The following is a 19,207-nucleotide window of genomic DNA, read 5'->3' as shown; positions in this document are numbered from 1 at the left end:
GAAGGTTTTGGGAACATTGAATAATAAATACAATGCTGCAGAGATTTGAAGAAAACACTATTTACTAGCTATAGGCCTATAGGTTTATTTGAATGGCTATAATGGTGCTTGTAAATAAAGTTTTCGAAGACTGATTACGTGATTCCTAGCGCAGAATTTAAAATAGCTTAAATCTACTTCAAATCTTTTCACTGAACGAACTCTGAAACTATGTATGTGAAAAAAATAACTGACTTACCAAACAGGATCATTGCTTCCAGGTGTAGTGCAACCATATAAAAGCATATGATGAGCTGTTTCCATAGTTGCATTTGGTTCAAATCCAACTAAAAAAGAAAAACCCAACAATGTCAGTATAGTCAATGACATACATCAACTATAAGAACAAACAATTAAACATACTTTTAAAAAAATATAAAATCCTCTACAGTGTAGTATATGTATTAAAATTAAATTATGTAATGGCAAACTGAAACGGAAATCGGAGGAACGCGATGGCTCAGTGGTATAGCGCTCGCCTCTGGTGCATGGGGTCCTTGGTTTGATCACAGCTCGCGCCAAGTGAGCTTTGTGGTGGACAAACACTGTGTGCGTGGGTTTTCTCGGGGTTCTCCCGTTTCCTCCCACTTTCTACATCCAACCATTTCATTCATTTCTTATCATCACCGTCTCCTTTAGCCTAGTTGGCATAATCGTGGGACGTAAAACTTAAAGATTTCATTTCATTTTCATTTTTGAAATAGAAACTATACTTCAAAGTATCTCGATACACAATTAATATCCAAATAACCGTATGTAGGTACTCGTATTTACCTACGATATTTCTGAATCTTATATATGTATGATATGTAGGTACAATTTGTAGAACCTAAGAACCCTAGTATTCTACTTTCCTATAGGCACATTGAACTCCTGCGTCTGGGAAAGAACAGACTGAAATATCTATAAATTCTTAACATACTGACTTCGGATCCAGGATTTTCTGAAGGGGGTGCACCAAAATCACCAATCACACTGAAACTCTTCAAAGTGTCATACGACAATATTCTTTACCGTTGACAACGCTGATAGATAGAACGGGGAAAGGGGGGGGTAGTATTTTAAAAAGAGTCGCAACCAGGAAAAAATGTTCTCTCCTCCTGGCTTGTTTCCTTCCATGCTTGACAAATGTATTGTTTTGTTTGGTGAATCCTTTTCCTTCAACCTTCAGAAAATCGACTTAAACTCTTGCTTCTTTTGCAAAGCTCTGGTTTCTGTTAAGTCCCAAACGGAAAATTAATGCCAGAAAGTTTTGGAAAGTATGGCTACTTTCACTGCAAGCTTCTCATTTTAAATAGTGTATATTTACAACGAAGGGAAGGGCGAGTGCACGTGTACCCCAGCTAAATCCGGCCATATATATATATATATATATATATATATATATATATATATATATATATATATATATATATATATATATATATATATGGGGCCGGATCCAGGATATGATCAAGGAAAGGGCTAAACCATAGTTTGCCGTTTTATCCAGTGTAAAGCAGGATGGAAGCCTATTTTATCCAGTGTATACCTGAGCGTCAAGGGGGGGTGGTCTATAGCCCCTATAGCCCCCTTGGATATATACTATTTAAGTTTTTGGCACACTTTCTCTGGAGTCAAATTTTGATTTAAATTTTCCTTCTATAATCTGTATCCAGGATCTGTACCTAGCACACACACACACACACAAGTATAAGCTTTGGTAGCTCCTCTTACACAAAATTAAAGATAAAAAATAACTTGCTTATAAGACTAACATTACCAATCCATTGGTTTTATAAAATAGGAAATTGAAATGAAAAATTTAGTTTAACGTTCTACGGCTAAAGGAGACGGATGAATAATGAAAGTGAATGATTGTGAAATTAATTTTTTGTGCTCTCCCACTGGGAATCGAACCGGGGATCACGTGCCCTAATGTCGCACGCACTAGCTACTAGACTAGCGGGGAAGTTTTTTTTTTTTTTTTTTTTTAAATAAAAAGAAATATGAAGAAATTAGATATATCTATAGCTACAGGACATTTCAAACACAGGAAATTCGATTTCATTCCTTTTCTTTTCTTTAACGTAGAGCTACATGTGTAAAGGTACGCATGGATATAAAAAAAAGTTGCATCCGCACTGCATCTCTATCCGCATCTGCAATATCTCTATCCCCATCCGCAACATCTCGATCCGCATCCGCAGATGAGAATTAAGATTTCAAAAATAGTTTCAACTATAGCAATATTGTAAATTCCTCCTTTACAGCTTCGTTAATTCCTTGATATACTATCAATAAATATCAAGCTAAACATTCAATATTATTTCTTCCAATTGTAATTCAGCTACACTAAATAAAATGTACTTAAAATGTTATAAAGCTCATATAAATAGAAGTACGAAATTGATGAAAAAGGTACATATTACTTAAAATTTCTTCAAATACAGATTTCTGATAAGGAAACATCAAGTTAGTAATACCATATTAGACAATTAATTTTAGAGCAAGTCTTTTTGCTTTGTTTTTCCTTACTCATAACACGTAAGTGCCATTATTCAAAACGTACAGGTAAAATATATAAAACTTGAACATGACCTTCCAGAAAGAAAGAAAAAAATGAGTCACCTTACACGAACTGCCATAAAATCTCATTAGCACTTCAAAAGACAAAATAATTAACGAAACTCAATTATTCGTTCCGAAAGCGTAATGACACTTTATTATATAAAGGTAACCAAGAATGTTCTGTCGCTTTTCCCCCACCACCTTGGAACATCGATATGTCACCTAAGACGTACCTGGAAGATCAAAAATACCCCCCATCAGCATCGACGACCTTCTGCCAACGTTCTGGAAGGCCATGGATTCCATCGTGGTACAACCTGGTGGGCCGTGAACCGAAGAATGTATCAAGTTCATTTTGCACCTCTACTAAGGATTTGAACTGGCGTCCTCTAAGGTGATGTTCACGAATGAAACATATGATAATCAGACAGTGCAATGTCCAGGGAGTATGGCGGATGCAATATTGATTCCCATCCAAGGCGCAGAATGGTGTCCGGGATCATCCTAGCCACGTGGGGCTTAGCGTTGTCCTGTAACAGGAATACCCCTTTGCGATTCAGAAGTGCTGGCTCCAGAGTTTTGAGTTTTTCTTGAACATCGCTCAACTGCTGACAGTACACAATTGTATTGATGCTCTGACCAGTTGGTAGCAGTTCTCGATGCACGATGCGCGAGTAGTCCACCAAACACACAGGAGGACCTTCTGATGCAGTGCTGGTTTCGTCTGTTTTGGAACCGGTTCATGGGATGCTAACCAATGATGACGGCTCCATGGAGCTTCGTACAGGACCCACTTTTCATCACAGTCAACAACCTGTCCAGAAATGGCTCTTTCCTCAGACGAGACAGCAAAGAAACACAGGTGTCTGCTCGCGTTGCCTTCTGGCCCGGAGTCAAATCATGTGGGACCCAACTTGTAGTGCTTCCCAAGTTAATGGAGGTCCTGTCGAAGGGTTGCTCCACTCACATTGAATTGTAGTCCCAGTTCCTCACATGTTTGGCTGCTGTTCGCCTCAATTGCTGCCTAAAGATCTTCATTTTGTACATATGATAATCTTCCGGCACGTGGTGCGTTTTCGAGTGTTTCGTCACCGTCCTTAAACTTGTTAAAGCATTGCTTCATTGTCCGTGTAGTTACGACACCTTCACCAAAGGCCTGGCATATCTTCTGCCCAGCTGGAGCAGTGTTTGACCCCAGTTTGAACACGTACAGCACAATACTCTGTGGAGGTCCCATGTTCAGTGTGTCCTTACGCAAGTTCACAGTGTAACTGAACTGTCAAAACCAGATAGTATGTTGGATATACCCACACCAACAACTGGCCTTTGCCTTATCTCCATGCATTCAACTTACGGTGTGAGAGCCAATTGAACACAGACCCCCATAAAAAGCGATAGAACTTTCGTGGTTATCTTTATACATAATGTTTGCATCTATTTTTATACAGTTGAAATTATACTTGAAACTTCCTCTATTTCTGTCTTTTTCTTTTAAGTTAGCTGGAGAATTATCTTACAGATACATTGCAAGTACCTGTGTTTGTATGTTAGTACAGAAGATTTTTTATCATTTGATGTTCCGAACGATAAATCAAATCAATATCTCGAGTCAGTAATAAATTCATCCACATGACGCGTCTTCTCTGTTACGTGTCTGCATATTCATGTTAGACTAGCATAAATTATGTTTATCACACGGAAAGAATAAGGTATATAAACATATCTACAGTGGTCGAAGTGAGACGGTATGCGGTGGCATGCCATGCCGCCTCTGGTTTTTCAGTGATCAAGACAATATTTAAATAACAGGTATGTTGAGCCAATCATAATAAAACATACCGCCTCTGCTTTTTTCCACTTCGAACACTGAATATATATATATAAACCTATACAGTGGCGGATCCAGGATCTGATAAAGGGAGGGGCTAAACAATAGTTTACCGCTTTATCCAGTGTAAAGCAGGATTGAAGCCCATTTTATCCAGTGTATACCTGAGCGTCAAGGGGGTGGGCTATAGCCCCTATAGCCCCCCTTGGTTCCACCACTATATATATATAGGTTTTCAAAATATTTCTTGATGCATAATCGTTTCTAAATAATTCCTATAACGTCAAAACCGAGTGAAACGGTTTTCTCAGCCTCAAAGCAATGGTTCCATCCAATTCATGCAAATTATTAGACAAAATCTCTAGTCGATTTGACCACATTATATTAAAAAGAAGAAGAAGAAGCACTCATAAATGTGCATTGTCAAACTTGAGATCAAGTTATATCGTTTCTCTCGATCCGAAATCAAAATAGTCTCCTCATTTCATTAAAATTATTACCCAAAATATTAATTTTACAAAAATCCTCCTCAGTTCTCTTAATTTCAAAACTTAGCCATATCGGCTTCTTGCATGAGCTATTGATATATTCTGTATGTCAAAGTATATGGTATACTAATTTCGTTTTTGTAATTCAGCGTTATATATATATATACTAGCAGCGTTCACCCCGCTTCGCTGCGGTCACCCCGGAACGCAATAAACTTTGTTACTTAGATAATTTTTACTTTTTCGCTTTCAAGTGATATGATAAAAACCATAGAAGATTGCAGTAAATGTTAACACTATATCGCCTGTCATTTATGTTAACGCGCCCGCTTCGCTGCGGTCACCCCCGAACGCAATAAACTTTGTTACTTAGATAATTTTTACTTTTTCGCTTTCAAGTGATATGATAAAAACCATTATAACGCCTGTCATTTATGTTAACCCGCCGAGTGACACGGTCATGCGGGTTGCATATACATACGTTTATTTTTATACCTATGATTGAACTAATAAAGGATTTGTACGTAATGGACACCTGAATGGTCAATTATCTCAAGACACTGGTAATTGAAAATTAAAGTGATATGATAAAAACCATCTAGGGTCCAAATCCTAATAACCCCCCAAAAATAAAAGAAATTGGTTCAGCCGTATTAGCGTGATGAGCGGACAAAGGATTTGTACGTTCTCTTTTATATATATATATTGTGGCAGTATCCGTTTTTAAATCGAAAGATTATGTATAATAATTTTATTTTATCAATCAATGTTTATTTATTTTGCGAAGATCGCGTTTTATGAAAATAATTAGGTGAAGGTGAATAATGGTTACGAGTTGACTTTAATGCAAGCTGAGGAAAAGTTATTATTTAATGGTCAGCGAAATTATGTAAATAAAATGTTTCATTGAGAGTCTGCCAATGCAGGAAGACAATGCATGCAATGCGTCAATTCCTACATAGGCTAAATTCTGTAAATTATGAAAAGAGAGATTGTAAGCTTTTGTGAACATTTCACACATTCACGGATATGAGGAAATTGCTTAGAATCGGGAAATCGGAGTGTGTCGAGAGTTGCAGTTTTTGAGTCTTGACACAAGGAAAGAATTCGTTCTTCCAAGTGAAAGGAGGTCACACGTGCCGTCCAGCAGACGACAGGAGAAAATTCTAGAAGGACCAAGTTGAACAAAACCAGGAGACGGGAGGTCTTCAGGATCAGTCTTCGGGGGCAGACAAGATCAGTCTTGGCAGAGAAGATCAGTCTTGGCGACAAGATCAGTGAGTGATCAGTCAAAGTGATCAGTTGGAGCAACAGAGAGCGAGACAGTCAACTGACAGTCAACTTAGGAATTCAATATTCTATCTACGGAGATCGTCGATTCGTCTTTAGCATTTGGGAGTAAACCTGACTCAATGCTCATCTACAGCAACCATTCATAAGAAGTATCAACTTGGCGATACTAGATACAACACCAAGGTCATCAGCGAGCGTCATCTGAAGAGATAAGGTATGTGTTACTCCTATTCAGGGCTCAAATGCTCAATACTCGATAGGCGATACTCGACTGGCAAAGGTTCCGATTATCCGTAATCACATCAAAACACTTACATTCACAATTTTATCTAAGAGAAATATAATTGTTATTGAATGATTGAAGTAAATGTTTTATTACCTGAATTAATCCCCGATTGGTATGTGTAAATTAAGTTAACCTCTCGCACATATATATGAGATCATTCCCACTCATTCTAGATGGTGAGTGGAAGGCGCTCAGTATCACTCAATAAGCATCCCCAAATTAGGCACAGAGTGACTGGGTTGTTAATATATATATATATATATATATATATATATATATATATATATATATATATATATATATATATATATATATATATATATATATATATTAATAATAGAACACTTCTAATCCTCCTACCTATCCTTGGAAGTGAAATTTCTTACTCTTCAGATGTAAGATGTGTAAGGTGGTAACACAGAAGATGCGTGTGCAGCACTTCCATTTTTAATGGTGCTTTAGGTGATTGTCTGTAGTATGTCATGCGGGGTAGACGTGGCATATGTTGAAGCGGACAGATAGTGGTGATGCGAAATGGAAAGACCTGTCTGAATTTCATAAAGGTTAAATATGGGTACGCGGTTAATTGGTGCAAGTTTATCTAAGGCGGCCAATATATTACGTATATTAATCTAACAATGTCCAAGGTGGTGACGGCCTACAAACTCATAGGCAAACAACATCAGCGAAGACTAATAGACGGCAGCAGAAGCCTCAGTGACAAGGATCGCCGTGCATTGAAAGAGATTGTTACCAAAGACCGTAGATTCGGATTAGAATTAGGAATTAGATTTCTAGGCTTTCAGCAGCTATGGCCATGTTAGCTCGTCATGTATGAAGGATGACGTCCCTCGGTTATCAGAATGCCCGGACAATCTGGGAGAAACAAAGGAATGGGAAAGGAAGGAAGTGGCCTGGAGCCATTACGTATGTTAGGTACCATCCCGGGATATCCCTGGTGTGAATGAGGAAAATCTCACTCAGAATGACTGTGCTAAAAAAAATTGTTATACTTTTGCGACCGAATACCCACATCAACTCGTCAACGCTCACACCAAAGGCGAGAGCGTTAGCGACTACTCTTTGCGGTGTCATCAAATACCGTAGAATTAATGTGGCAAAAGTGACTGTGGAACTCACATCACACCTAGAACAACCTATTGTGATGATCTAAGTCAAAGCATTCGTGATCAGATTGCAATATCGAAACAGCTAATCACCATCAACAACGTTCTAACGCGAAGAAAATGGTGCTGAGAACATGTAAAGTGGGCTGCCGATGATTGCAAAAAGCGTAATATGGTTCGATGAGTTTTCTTTCACATTATTATTATTATTATTATTATTATTATTATTATTATTATTATTATTATTATTATTATTATTATTATTATTATTATTATTATTATTATTATTATTATTATTATGTTTTAGTAGATAGAAGAAGGAAATCTAGCATAATTGATGTCCGGTCGTTTAGAGGAGCTGATTGTGACACTGACCACTACCTGGTAGCAGCGATAATACGAGAGAGATTATCGTTGAATAAAGGTAATATTCATTGTCCGAAAACGGAGAGATTCAATTTAAAGAAATTAGAAGAGAGCCAGGTAAAAGAGAATTACCAGATTGAAGTTTCGAATAGATTCTCGGCTTTAGAAGATTCGGAGTGCACTAGTGTTGAGGATACCTGGATTGAAATTAGAGATGGCATTAAAATTTCAGCAAAAGAAAAATTGGGACACGCGGAAATACGTAGGAACAATCCATGGTTCGACCAGGAATGCATAAAACTAGCAGAGAAGAGAAAACAGGCAAAATTACGCTGGCAACAAAATCGAATGAAACAACTACACAAAATTTCGCAGATATCAGGCGGGAAACTTCCAAAACTTTTAGAACAAAGAAACGCGATTTTCTGAAAGCTAAAATTAAGGAACTTGAAGATAATAGTAAAAATAAAAACATCCGGGACATGTATAAGGGAATCAACGAATTTAAGAAAGTCTATCAACCTCGTGCTTATATATTAAAGAAATCTGACGGTACAGTTCTCACTGATACGGATAGCATCTTAAATAGATGGTAAGATTTCTTTTACGATTTGCTTAACACGCAACCAGAAACTAGTGTACATGGAGAAAAGGAGATACACACCGTAGAACCGTATATTCCAGAACCCAATCGAATAGAAGTAGAAACCGCTATAAAGAAATTAAAGAAACACAAATCTCCGGGTGTAGATGAAATTCCGGCTGAGTTAATTTTAGCTGGAGGCGAAAAATTGTGGAACCAGATACACAAACTCATTCTCCTTATCTGAAACAAGGAAGAATTGCCACAAGAGTGGAAAGAATCAATCATTGTTCCAATTCACAAGAAAGGCGACAAAACTGACTGTAATAATTATCGAGGCATTTCTCTTCTATCAACATCCTATAAAATACTTTTAAATATTCTATTAGCAAGACTGACCCCATACGCAGATGAAATTATTGGAGATTATCAGTGCGGATTTAGACGAAATCGATCAACTATCGACCAAATATTTACCATTCGCCAAACACTAGGAAAAAAGTGGGAATACAATACCCACCATTTATTGATTTTAGAAAGGCGCACGACTCGGTTAGGAGAGAAACATTATACAACGTTCTTACAGAACTTGGAATACCGAGAAAGCTAATTAGATTAATTAAGATATGTTTAAATGAATCCCAAAGTAAAGTCCAGGTAGGAAAATTTTTGTCCACGAGCTTTCACGCCGAGAATGGCCTGAAACAAGGAGATGCGTTGTCGCCACTATTATTTAACTTTGTTCTGGATTACGCTATAAGGAAAATCAAAGATAGCTACCAGGGCCTAGAGTTGAACGGTATTCATCCGGTTATGGCATGTGCTGATGATGTAAATTTAATAGGGAATGATAGGAGAACAATAGAAAGAAATGCAGAGATCTTATTAAACGCTTGCAGGGACATGGGTTTAGAAGTAAATGCAGAGAAAACTAAATACATGAAAGTGCGTCGGGACCGGAATACAGCAAATTATGGATGCGTTAAAATATTAAATAATACTTTTGATAAAGAGGATAGTTTCAAATATCTAGGATCAATATTAACAGAGGAAAATCATATTCACGAAGAAATTAAATGTCGACTAAAAGCAAGGAATTCGTGTTACTATTCGGTTCAAAATCTCTTGTCGTCGCGAATTCTGTCGAGGAATTTGAAGCTTAAAATTTACAAAACGATAATCATGCCTGTTGTTTTGTATGGCTGCCAAACATGGTCACTTACTCTGAGGGAAGAACATAGACTGAAAGTATTTGAGAACAAGATCCTGAGACGAATATTCGGACCCAAGAGGAATGGGGAATGGCGGAAACTTCATAACGAGGAACTACATAATTTATATGGTTTCCCCAACATTGTTAGGGTCGTCAAGTCTAGGAGGCTTAGGTGGGCGAGTCATGTAGCTAGAATGGAAGAAAGTAGGAACGGTTTCAAAGTCTTGACAGGAAGAGCAATCGGAAAACGACCATTAGGAAGACCTAGGCGCAGATGGGAGGACAATATTAAGATGGATCTCGCAGAGATTGGAATACAAAGTAGAAACTGGATGCAGTTAGCTACGGACAGAAGTCAGTGGAGAGTTTTTGTGAACGCGGCATTGACTCTCCGGGTTCCATAGGTCATAGAGTTAGTTATTATTATTATTATTATTATTATTATTATTATTATTATTATTATTATTATTATTATTATTATTATTATTATTAGTGTTTGGACTTGGTGGGCGCCCCAAAAGCTTATACTCCGAACTTTCTCCTCGTCAGTGATGTAACTTTGTGACCTGGAAATCCCAGAGGCAGTTAGACCCATGACTTGCCAAACCGGGTGACCGGATCTAACTTAGACAGAGCCATGAACCAGAGCGACCCAGACAGATTCGAACACGACAAAACCTTGTCATGCATATGGGGAGTATGTGTGAGGCTGTTAATGCAATTCTAACAAATCTGTCTTCTCACGAAATCAATAATTTTCTTTCTCGTGTGTTATATGCGTTTGTGTGTGTCAAAACATTGTACTGTGAAATAACTACAAGGTTTATCAGAGTGTAAATGCGTGAGACTCACAGAAATGATAAGCAACGTTTTTTTCTTATGTGTAATCGTCAAAGTTTAATCGACCACCTAGAACAGCGTTTCCCAACCTTTTTTCAACTTGCGGCACACTACTTGGATTCTCGTGGCACACTGTAAATATAAAACACAGTGGTATTTTTTCTGTGATTATTGATCTCCTTCTCACAGAGAAGAAAGCTCTATCACTGGTTTTTCCCCGTGGTAAATCATTATGCTTATTTTTCATTCTAATTTGAAAACAATTGCAATGAAATATTGGACTCAGGTTTTTAAAAAATACGCCTTCTCTTTAAAAACTGTATCCAACCTTTCACTAAGAAGTAAGATCACTAAATAATGATCGAACAAACACATCTCTTGTACTTTTAAAACACAAATGTAGGTAATTTTTCGAAAGGATTGGATGATATTTTAAATTTTCAAGTTACGAAATAGTCTGCAGCAGTAAAGAAGCAATAATGGTCATAACAATGATAAATACTTTTTTCAACAATAGAAATGTACAGAACAGTAATCCGGTGTGAAACTTAAAATTGTAGATTCATAGTAGAGGTTCATAGTAATGTGAAATACAAATATAAATTTTCCCCTACATTTGCAATTTGATTGCTATAAAATTAATAATTTTGTTTCGATTCCTCGCGGCACACCAGTGCCCCATTCACGGCACACCAGTGTGCCGCGGCACACCGGTTGGGAAACGCTGATCTAGAATATAAAAGATTCCACTGAGCCCAAACAGTGTTTTGTTAAATCATTTTTTCTCTACTCTATGTTCACAAACTACTATATAGTTTTTCAGTAAGGGAAGACAAATGAATATGGAATTACATTTTAAATATTCAAGGTATGGTACCTTGATTAAGAAACGTCACACCGAAAATCAAATGAATGATTGAGCTCGAGTAGTGAGCATCCACCATAAAATTCTCCAGTAATGCTGCAGAGCTTATATTTCGGCTGCTTCCGGGTCGCCGGTTCTGTTTGGGACTCCGAGTTTGCGTGGGTCTGAGCAGCGATACCCAGACCCGGATGACAAACGTTGAGATCCAGGTGGCCTGTGATCCACCCCATTACTGTTTTTTGCTACAGTGAAACATGCCAGCGGTTGTGTTATACTGTAAACCGTAATTTTCTGGTATTGCATGTGTTCTATCGTTATCTAGTTAAACTCACAGACGCATTACAGTCAGTGATTTTTTGAGCATTATCTGACATGTAATTTACCCATCAGATATTTCACATCCTTTATTATGTAAAAGAAAATGAAATCTCTCTTTTCTTTTCTTTCTATTATCTACTGACATCAAAGACTTCGTTGTTGAGTAATTAATACAGCCACGAAGCTATATTGGTTATTTTCGTATTATACAAAGTTTTCAACTGAACTCATTTGACTAATTATTTCCAAATTAACGTGTCACTGGGTTTCAATTATTCTGTTTATGTCTTAACTGTAGAGAGTTAACCTAGCTTTATTATTTTTATTTCAATAATCTAGCCACGCAATCTTTAATTTATTCTCTTTTATAGATCTAGTTAGCCTCATCACAGAGATACAGTTACTCTAAATACAAATATGGATTTGTGTGTGTTCAGTTCATGTCAGCACATGCACGGCAACAACATTTTTATCTTTGTTTTATGCTTAAGATATTTCTTCGATTAAAATATTATTGCGTTCTTGTATGACGTGACCCATATCCTGAAGTAATTAACGGATCTATCTACAGAAAACTTATGTCAGTGCAAACGGGATCGAAACAAAGTGCTGCCGCATTACGGCTGGCAAATGGTAGATAGATATGGGTTAAATTGTACGAGTTTCCTCTTTACCTGCTGGTAAAGCGATAATTCCCTTGGTAGCACATCGACAACTGCTAAGTGCGTCAGAGTAGTCAAGACAATAACATAGATTCAGTAGTACCAACTTCACATTAATCATTCTTCCTCTTTTTGCTTGACAAGTTTTACTTACGCTTACGCTCCGTTCAAATTGAAGATGTAAATGAGTGATTCTGTAGCTCAAAAATGAAATGAGATCTTTAGTTTAACGTCCCACGAATATGCCCTTTAGGCTAAGGGAGACAATTATTAAAGCAAGTGAATGATGATGGAATAAGAAAGTGGGAGGAAACGGGAATACCCTGAGAAAATTCATGGACACGATGTTGTCCACCACAAACTTACTTTGCCGGGGATTGAACCAAGAACTCCACGTACCAGAAGTAAACGCTTAACACTGAGCCACCATGCCCATCTTCTGTACCTTTTTGTGTCAAGGTGATCCCTATAACTTATACCATATTTGAGTATTAGATTAGTATGTTGATGCGATTTTTTCAGAAATTTGAGGGAGAAACTAAACTAAAACGAAATGGAATTAAAGCGTGCCTATAGGGATTCGCACGAGTCGAGTCGAGTTGTGATTTAAGCCTGTCTCGACTAGTCTCGAGAAAATGTTGTCTCAATTCGACAGTTTCTGTTTCGGCTCGACATTTTGTTTTACTCAGTCTTTTATACTTTTCTTTTTATTCACGTAGCCCTATCCTTGTTGAATGCATAACCAATGGAGACGGGGAGAAGGTTTTGAACCCACTCCAATTTGTAGGCTTCTCTAAAGTAAACCACAAGCCGCTTGTAAACATAGCAGAATATACGTAGTTCTCTATTCCATTTGACGTTAATGTTTTTTCTTTTCTTTCTTTTCTTCCTTTTTTGTTTGCTTGTTTCTTCATGGAGAAATAATATAATCGGCTCTGGAATCGAAAACCCTCCCCCTTTCCCTGTTACCGTAAGACTTAATACATTAGAAGTTAATTTTAAAAGAAAACTTACCTATGTAATATGCTTTCTCTGGATCTACTTTGATAGGAGTACAGAGATACAATTCCGGCTGAAATATAAGAAAATTAACACCATATTAATAAAGAAAAAACAACATAAACGACTAAAATGTTAAAATACACATACACAGTCAGATAAACACAAAGGACTTCATGTAACTTTTAAAATTTATTACACTGCTAGGAACCTAAAAAAAATTCTCTAGGACTTCCATGTGTTGCAGTCATTTTCTTTTCGGGATGGAAACAAAAAAAGGAAGGTATAGTTTGTTTTGTAGCCTAATGATTGTGGTCGCTACAGTTAAACGGCGACCTTTAGAACCCATAACAGCGTTGCACGGACCATTATACTTCTGAGAACAAATGTTAGTGAAACGAGAAGAAAAATGTGTCAGGCATTTTGTACGCAAATGAGCAGACTGAAAAACATAGTTAAACAACGTTGATGAAATCCTACAGGACACATCATGTACCGAACGTTTACAGTCATAGATAACGAAGTACTGAACTCAAGATGTATATTGAGACCAGTAATGGCAAATGAAACATTCAGAAAAATTCAATTGGATAGTGCAGAAAATTCGCCACCTTTAATTCGTTGGAAAATGGTATATATTAGGGATGGCCTTTTTCGAAAAATCTGTTTTTCGATTTTCGGAAATTTCATTTTTCGTTTTTTCGTTTTTCGCTTTTTCGAAAAATTTTTCGTTTTTCGTTTTTTCGAAAAATTTTTCGTTTTTCGTTTTTCGAAAAATTTTTCGTTTTTCGTTTTCCGAAAAATTTTTCGTTTTTCGTTTTTCGAAAAAATTTTCGTTTTTCGTTTTTCGAAAAATTTTTCGTTTTTCGAAAAAATTTTCGTTTTTCGAATAAAATTTCGTTTTTCGTTTTTAGTTTTCGAAAAAGTATTTTTCGAAAAAATGTGGCATCCCTAATCTCAAGATTAAAGAGATTCGCAGTCACGTCCGGATGTGTCCAACACTGGCACTAGTACCCGTAGAGTATATTTCTGATGGTTTGTTGATCAACATGGAGGCTGTCCGATTAGACGAAGAGTCGAAGTCTTCAATGATTAGGAGCAATGGCTGGAAAATCGAAATTTTTCTCCGGAAAGTTGGAATTGTAGCAGTCACAGGAATCGAACAAATAAAGCAGTAGAAGACTGACACAAATGCTTAAACAAAATATTATCCAGAACCGCTGCACATTTCCAGTCTTGTGAAGACTATTGAGGGAAGATTCTATATGTAATCATGTTTTCAGAAGAATGGAAATGCTGAGCATTACTCAAAAGAACGGAAAAGCCATGTATATGAAAGTTGACGATAGGATACAGTCAATACTTCATAATTTGAGAGAACATGTTGACCTGAGAAAATGTCTCAGTCGCTTGAGCTTTGTATGTACATAACCTTGAACAATTTCCTATGGGGGCGCGGTGGCTCAGTGGTAGAGCGTTCACCTCCGGTGCTTGGGGTCCCTGGTTCGATCCCAGCTCGCACCGTGTGGACCTTGTGGTGGACAAACACCGTGCTCGTGGGTTTTCTCGGGGTTCTCCCGTTTCCTCATTTCATAGCGTTGCACCATTTCATCCATTATTTTGCTCATCAGCATCTCCCTTAGTTACGCAGCCCCATTCGAGGTCCCTCGTGACTATATGTTTAGCGTATGTGTTTTCGGTTCGGGAGACCGGGTTCGATTCCAGCCTGGAGCTTAAGTGGTTTGTATCTCATGTTATGCTGAGTTCACGTCTCTATAACTGAGTAGGACGCTAAACTAAAACCAATATCCTCATCATCATCGGAACACATTTGCAAGGTGTTGAGCTTAAAATAAAAACTAGATTGCGAATCTTCTATTTTTATGTTTTCTTTTCACTTGAAAAATATTTTGAGTCTCTTTAAAAGAAGAAAACACAACAATCATTTGAGGTTTTACATTTAAAGAAAGAAAAAAATGATTAATTAGGCTTATATTATATGGAACTTCTCCACTTTATAGTATAAAAATTTGAGATGGGCCATTTATCTTGATACGCCCATGTAATTTTGAAACTAATTGACAAAAATGGCTGGAATTTTGTAAGATGCAAATAACGACAAGGGAACTCTGTCTAATAAACTCTGCAGTACCAACAAATTAATAGTGTTGCCAACATAATATAAAGTTATATTTTTAACGCCACTATGCCATGTTATTACATATCTCAAATCTAAATATTAAACGAAACCTTACAACACAAATTTGTTATTCAGTGTTGCAAATTAAGGACGCTGCAATATGACAAGCATCTAAACTTTAGAAACCTGATAATAGTATTAATAAAAGCAGAGGCGGATTCAGGACGAATTCAACGGTGAGGAAAGAAGGTAGTGAAAGATTCTGTTTTCTCTCTCACCGACTTTTGCAGCACTGGTGATTGTGAAACTCAGGGAGGTGAATAACCTTTCCCCCCCTGGATCTGTCTATGAATAGAAGTGAGACGGACAGTGAAATGCAAACCCGAAATACCTTAGTGTCGAATACTATGACCATGGCTTATTTCGAATGAATACAAGAAATTAAAAATTAGACTTTTTTCGAAAAATTTCCTACATAAACAGAACGTCTAATCACGTAGGTGATTCTCAAAAGACGTAAACTTCTCGGAGCCGTTACAGCAATTTGATATCTCAAATCGTTCAGGAGATATGAAAAACGTGAATACTGATAGTGATACTCCTAAAAATGACGTATTTGGGGATTGTTCGTAATATATCTTGATTCTCTTTGCTTTTATAACATTACAGAAACAGATTTTGGTACTTGTAATTACAATAAATTCTTGCAATTACATAATTTTAACCAGTGTTGCAAACTTTACCAATGTGTATCACATCTCCAGATCAGTTTGAGATATCAAATTGCTGTAAACTGCATTATGATCTTTACGTCCGTTGAAAACCTTCTATGTTGTTGGATATGATACTCATCCAAGCAGTTATCGAAATAAAATCTTTCTGAAAAAAAAGTCAAATTTTCAATCCCTTACGTGAAGACTAAGGAGCATGGAAGCTTCTCAGTTGCGGCAAGTGACTTGCCAATAATGGCAGAATACCTATGATGACAACTTTGTACCTATTTATTTGAAATAAATCATATCATGATCATAGTATGTAATGTGCTAATGTGCTGTGGATGTGCATGCCCCGTCCAAGTTATTATTTATTACTATTATAGAAGCCTAAAACATTTGGATCTTTGAAGGCCCGTGCTGGCCCACCGGGACATGTCCCGGTGCGCCCTCCCAAACATCTCATTATAAATAAAGGTACAACTTTTTTATATATATAGATCTAATAAATTCTTACATTTATTATTGCTAAAGAACTGGTGGTGAATACAGCGCGTTCTTTACATAAGACGCCCTCGCGAACTACATCAAAAATAAACAGTTTTATTTATTCTTCTGTATGGCACAATTTTGTACAATGAATACATACTGTTACTGTTGGTAAAAAACCCATGAAGGTTACAGTGCGCCCTCTATATAAGGCGCCCTTGCGGAACCTCACCAAAGATAAACGGTTTTATTTATTCTTCTGTATGGCATAGTTCTGTACAATGAATGCATACTATTACTGTTGGTAAAGAACCCGTGAAAGGTACAATGCGCCCTTTATGTAAGGCGCCCTTGTGAAACCAAATCAAAGATAAACGGTTTAATTTATTCTGCGGTATGACACAGTTCTATACAATAAATACTTACTGTTACTGTGGGTAAAGAAACCGTGAAGAGTACAGTGCGCCTTTTACGTAAGGCACCCTTGCAAAACAACATCAAAGATAAAAGTTTAATTTATTCTTCTGTATATTGGTGGATCCACGACCACGTGGGGGCAGAGGGGGCGACCGCTCCCCCAAAGGTATTTTACTTCCAGTTTACTTTCGGAAATAAAAATATTGTCTTTTCAATCTGGCCGATCCAATCTGTGTGACAAGCCTAGCAGAGTCTAATCAAAATGTATGGTACTTAATACAGACATATTTGAATTGTGAATACTTCTGTCCCTAGTTCCTTGAGACTGTCACCATAAGCCGCAAACGAGCGAGAATGATTTATTCGTTGAACGAACAGCTGTAGGAAGAAGGAAAGATGGATCACTCTTTGAACTAAAAATGTATATTTTAAAACTATATCCTAGAAAAAAATGATGTGTGATTCAAAACCCGAATCTTCAATTACGTTTACTTTGAATAAAAAGAAATATAGAATATTCAGCGCTCCTTACCGAAAAGCTCTCTGAATCTAAAAGGAGACTTTTCGGTTGGTTGATTGATTGATATGTATTTATGTCGTTTGTCAAAAGCGATGCTTTACAGAACGAGAACTAGAGTTTAAAGTTGGATCTGAACCACTGCAGTGCGTTCTATGTTCACTTACCTTGTATCAAACCACAGAACCTGATGCATCAACTATCAAAGGTATGTCCGCTAGCTACTACATCAACAAAGAACTGTGACTTTTGGGGTTCAACACGGAAACATTCATTGTGACTTTTAATGGCATTTCATCTTTTCTTAGGAAATAATACAAGCTACAAGCTGTTATTGTAATCATATATAAAGAAGTCGTCCTGATCTTCGCACAGGCCAAACCGCTTAAGCAAGAAACTTGAAATTCGGACAGTAGATAAGATTTTCGATCTAAGGTATCACTAAGGAAGGATTTTTGGGAAATTCAAAGAAAGGAAGGGGGAATGGGGTGGGAATTATTTTAATAAGATGATCATCTCTCCGAATCCCTTAAGGTTAGAAAACTGAAATTTTGATTTTGATTTCTCATTTAAAATAATGCGTTTCAACATTTTTTGATACTTCAGTAAAATGGGGAAAAGAGGTGTAAAGAAAAGGGGGCGGGGATTGCAATTATCATAATAAGATATCAATATCTAAGAATCTTTGAAGGTTAGAAACATGGAATTAGATATATGGACTTCTCACTTAAAACAATTCAATATATATTTCAGCGTTTTGTATTATTATTATTATTATTATTATTATTATTATTATAAGATGCCTATATTTCGGGATTCCTTACGGCTAGAGACATGAAAGTTGCTAATTTGATTATTCATTTAAAATAATGAAACATGTATTTGAGCATTTTTTGCCACTTAACGTACAGTAGAAAGGCAAAAAAACGAAAAAAAATAGGTGAGGGTTGACTAAAATGCCTTGCGAGGTGTTTGAATTTCGTGACAGCGTTTTAGCTCGATTCAATTATATGTATATGAAAGACACAGAAGGGAGAACGCAAAATATTGTGCCACAATACACGTAGAAGCATTTTCTACATTGTACAGGGCCGTATTCCGAACAAATTGGGGGTCTGGGAGCGAAATCCCACCTAGGTAAAGGCTACTATAATATAATTTTATTGTTGTTGTAGGCATACATGTTTCTAAATGCTGCTTTTAAGAAATTAATTAATAGAGCCAATTTCCAACACCCTCTTCCTCGTCTGGTCTTTTTTTTTTTTTTTTTTACATACTCAATTATACCACTGCAAAAGCAGAGTATTCGGACAAAATACCCTATACGGTGTTTAAAGTCCCCAGTTTGATTCCCGTTGAGGATACATTTCAACGAAAAATGTGGTTCGGATTCCATTACAATCAATAAGTGCACGTCTCCTTTAGCCGTCATGTCACTACCATGGAACGTTAAGCTCAAGCAACAAATCAAAAT

At 36.9% G+C, this 19,207-nt stretch overlaps 1 protein-coding gene across 1 annotated transcript in view; it reads right to left on the bottom strand.

The window, feature by feature from the left end:
* The window catches only part of Phm (Peptidylglycine-alpha-hydroxylating monooxygenase), a 115,723-nt gene that overhangs the window by 35,575 nt on the left and 60,941 nt on the right, over positions 1–19,207 (bottom strand). The window contains exons 2-3 of the mRNA XM_081747244.1: positions 13,473–13,530; positions 239–326 (exon numbers count right to left, since the gene is read on the bottom strand). Of these exons, the coding sequence (XP_081603370.1) occupies positions 239–326; positions 13,473–13,530 (146 nt within the window). The remainder of the gene's footprint in view (positions 1–238; positions 327–13,472; positions 13,531–19,207) is intronic.

This window comes from Thermobia domestica, chromosome 2 (assembly GCF_964235325.1).
Source record: "Thermobia domestica chromosome 2, izTheDome1.hap1.1, whole genome shotgun sequence".
Lineage (NCBI taxonomy): Eukaryota > Metazoa > Arthropoda > Insecta > Zygentoma > Lepismatidae > Thermobia > Thermobia domestica.
Note: the sequence above shows the minus strand (reverse complement) of the source record. Positions and strands in the feature narration are given on the sequence as shown.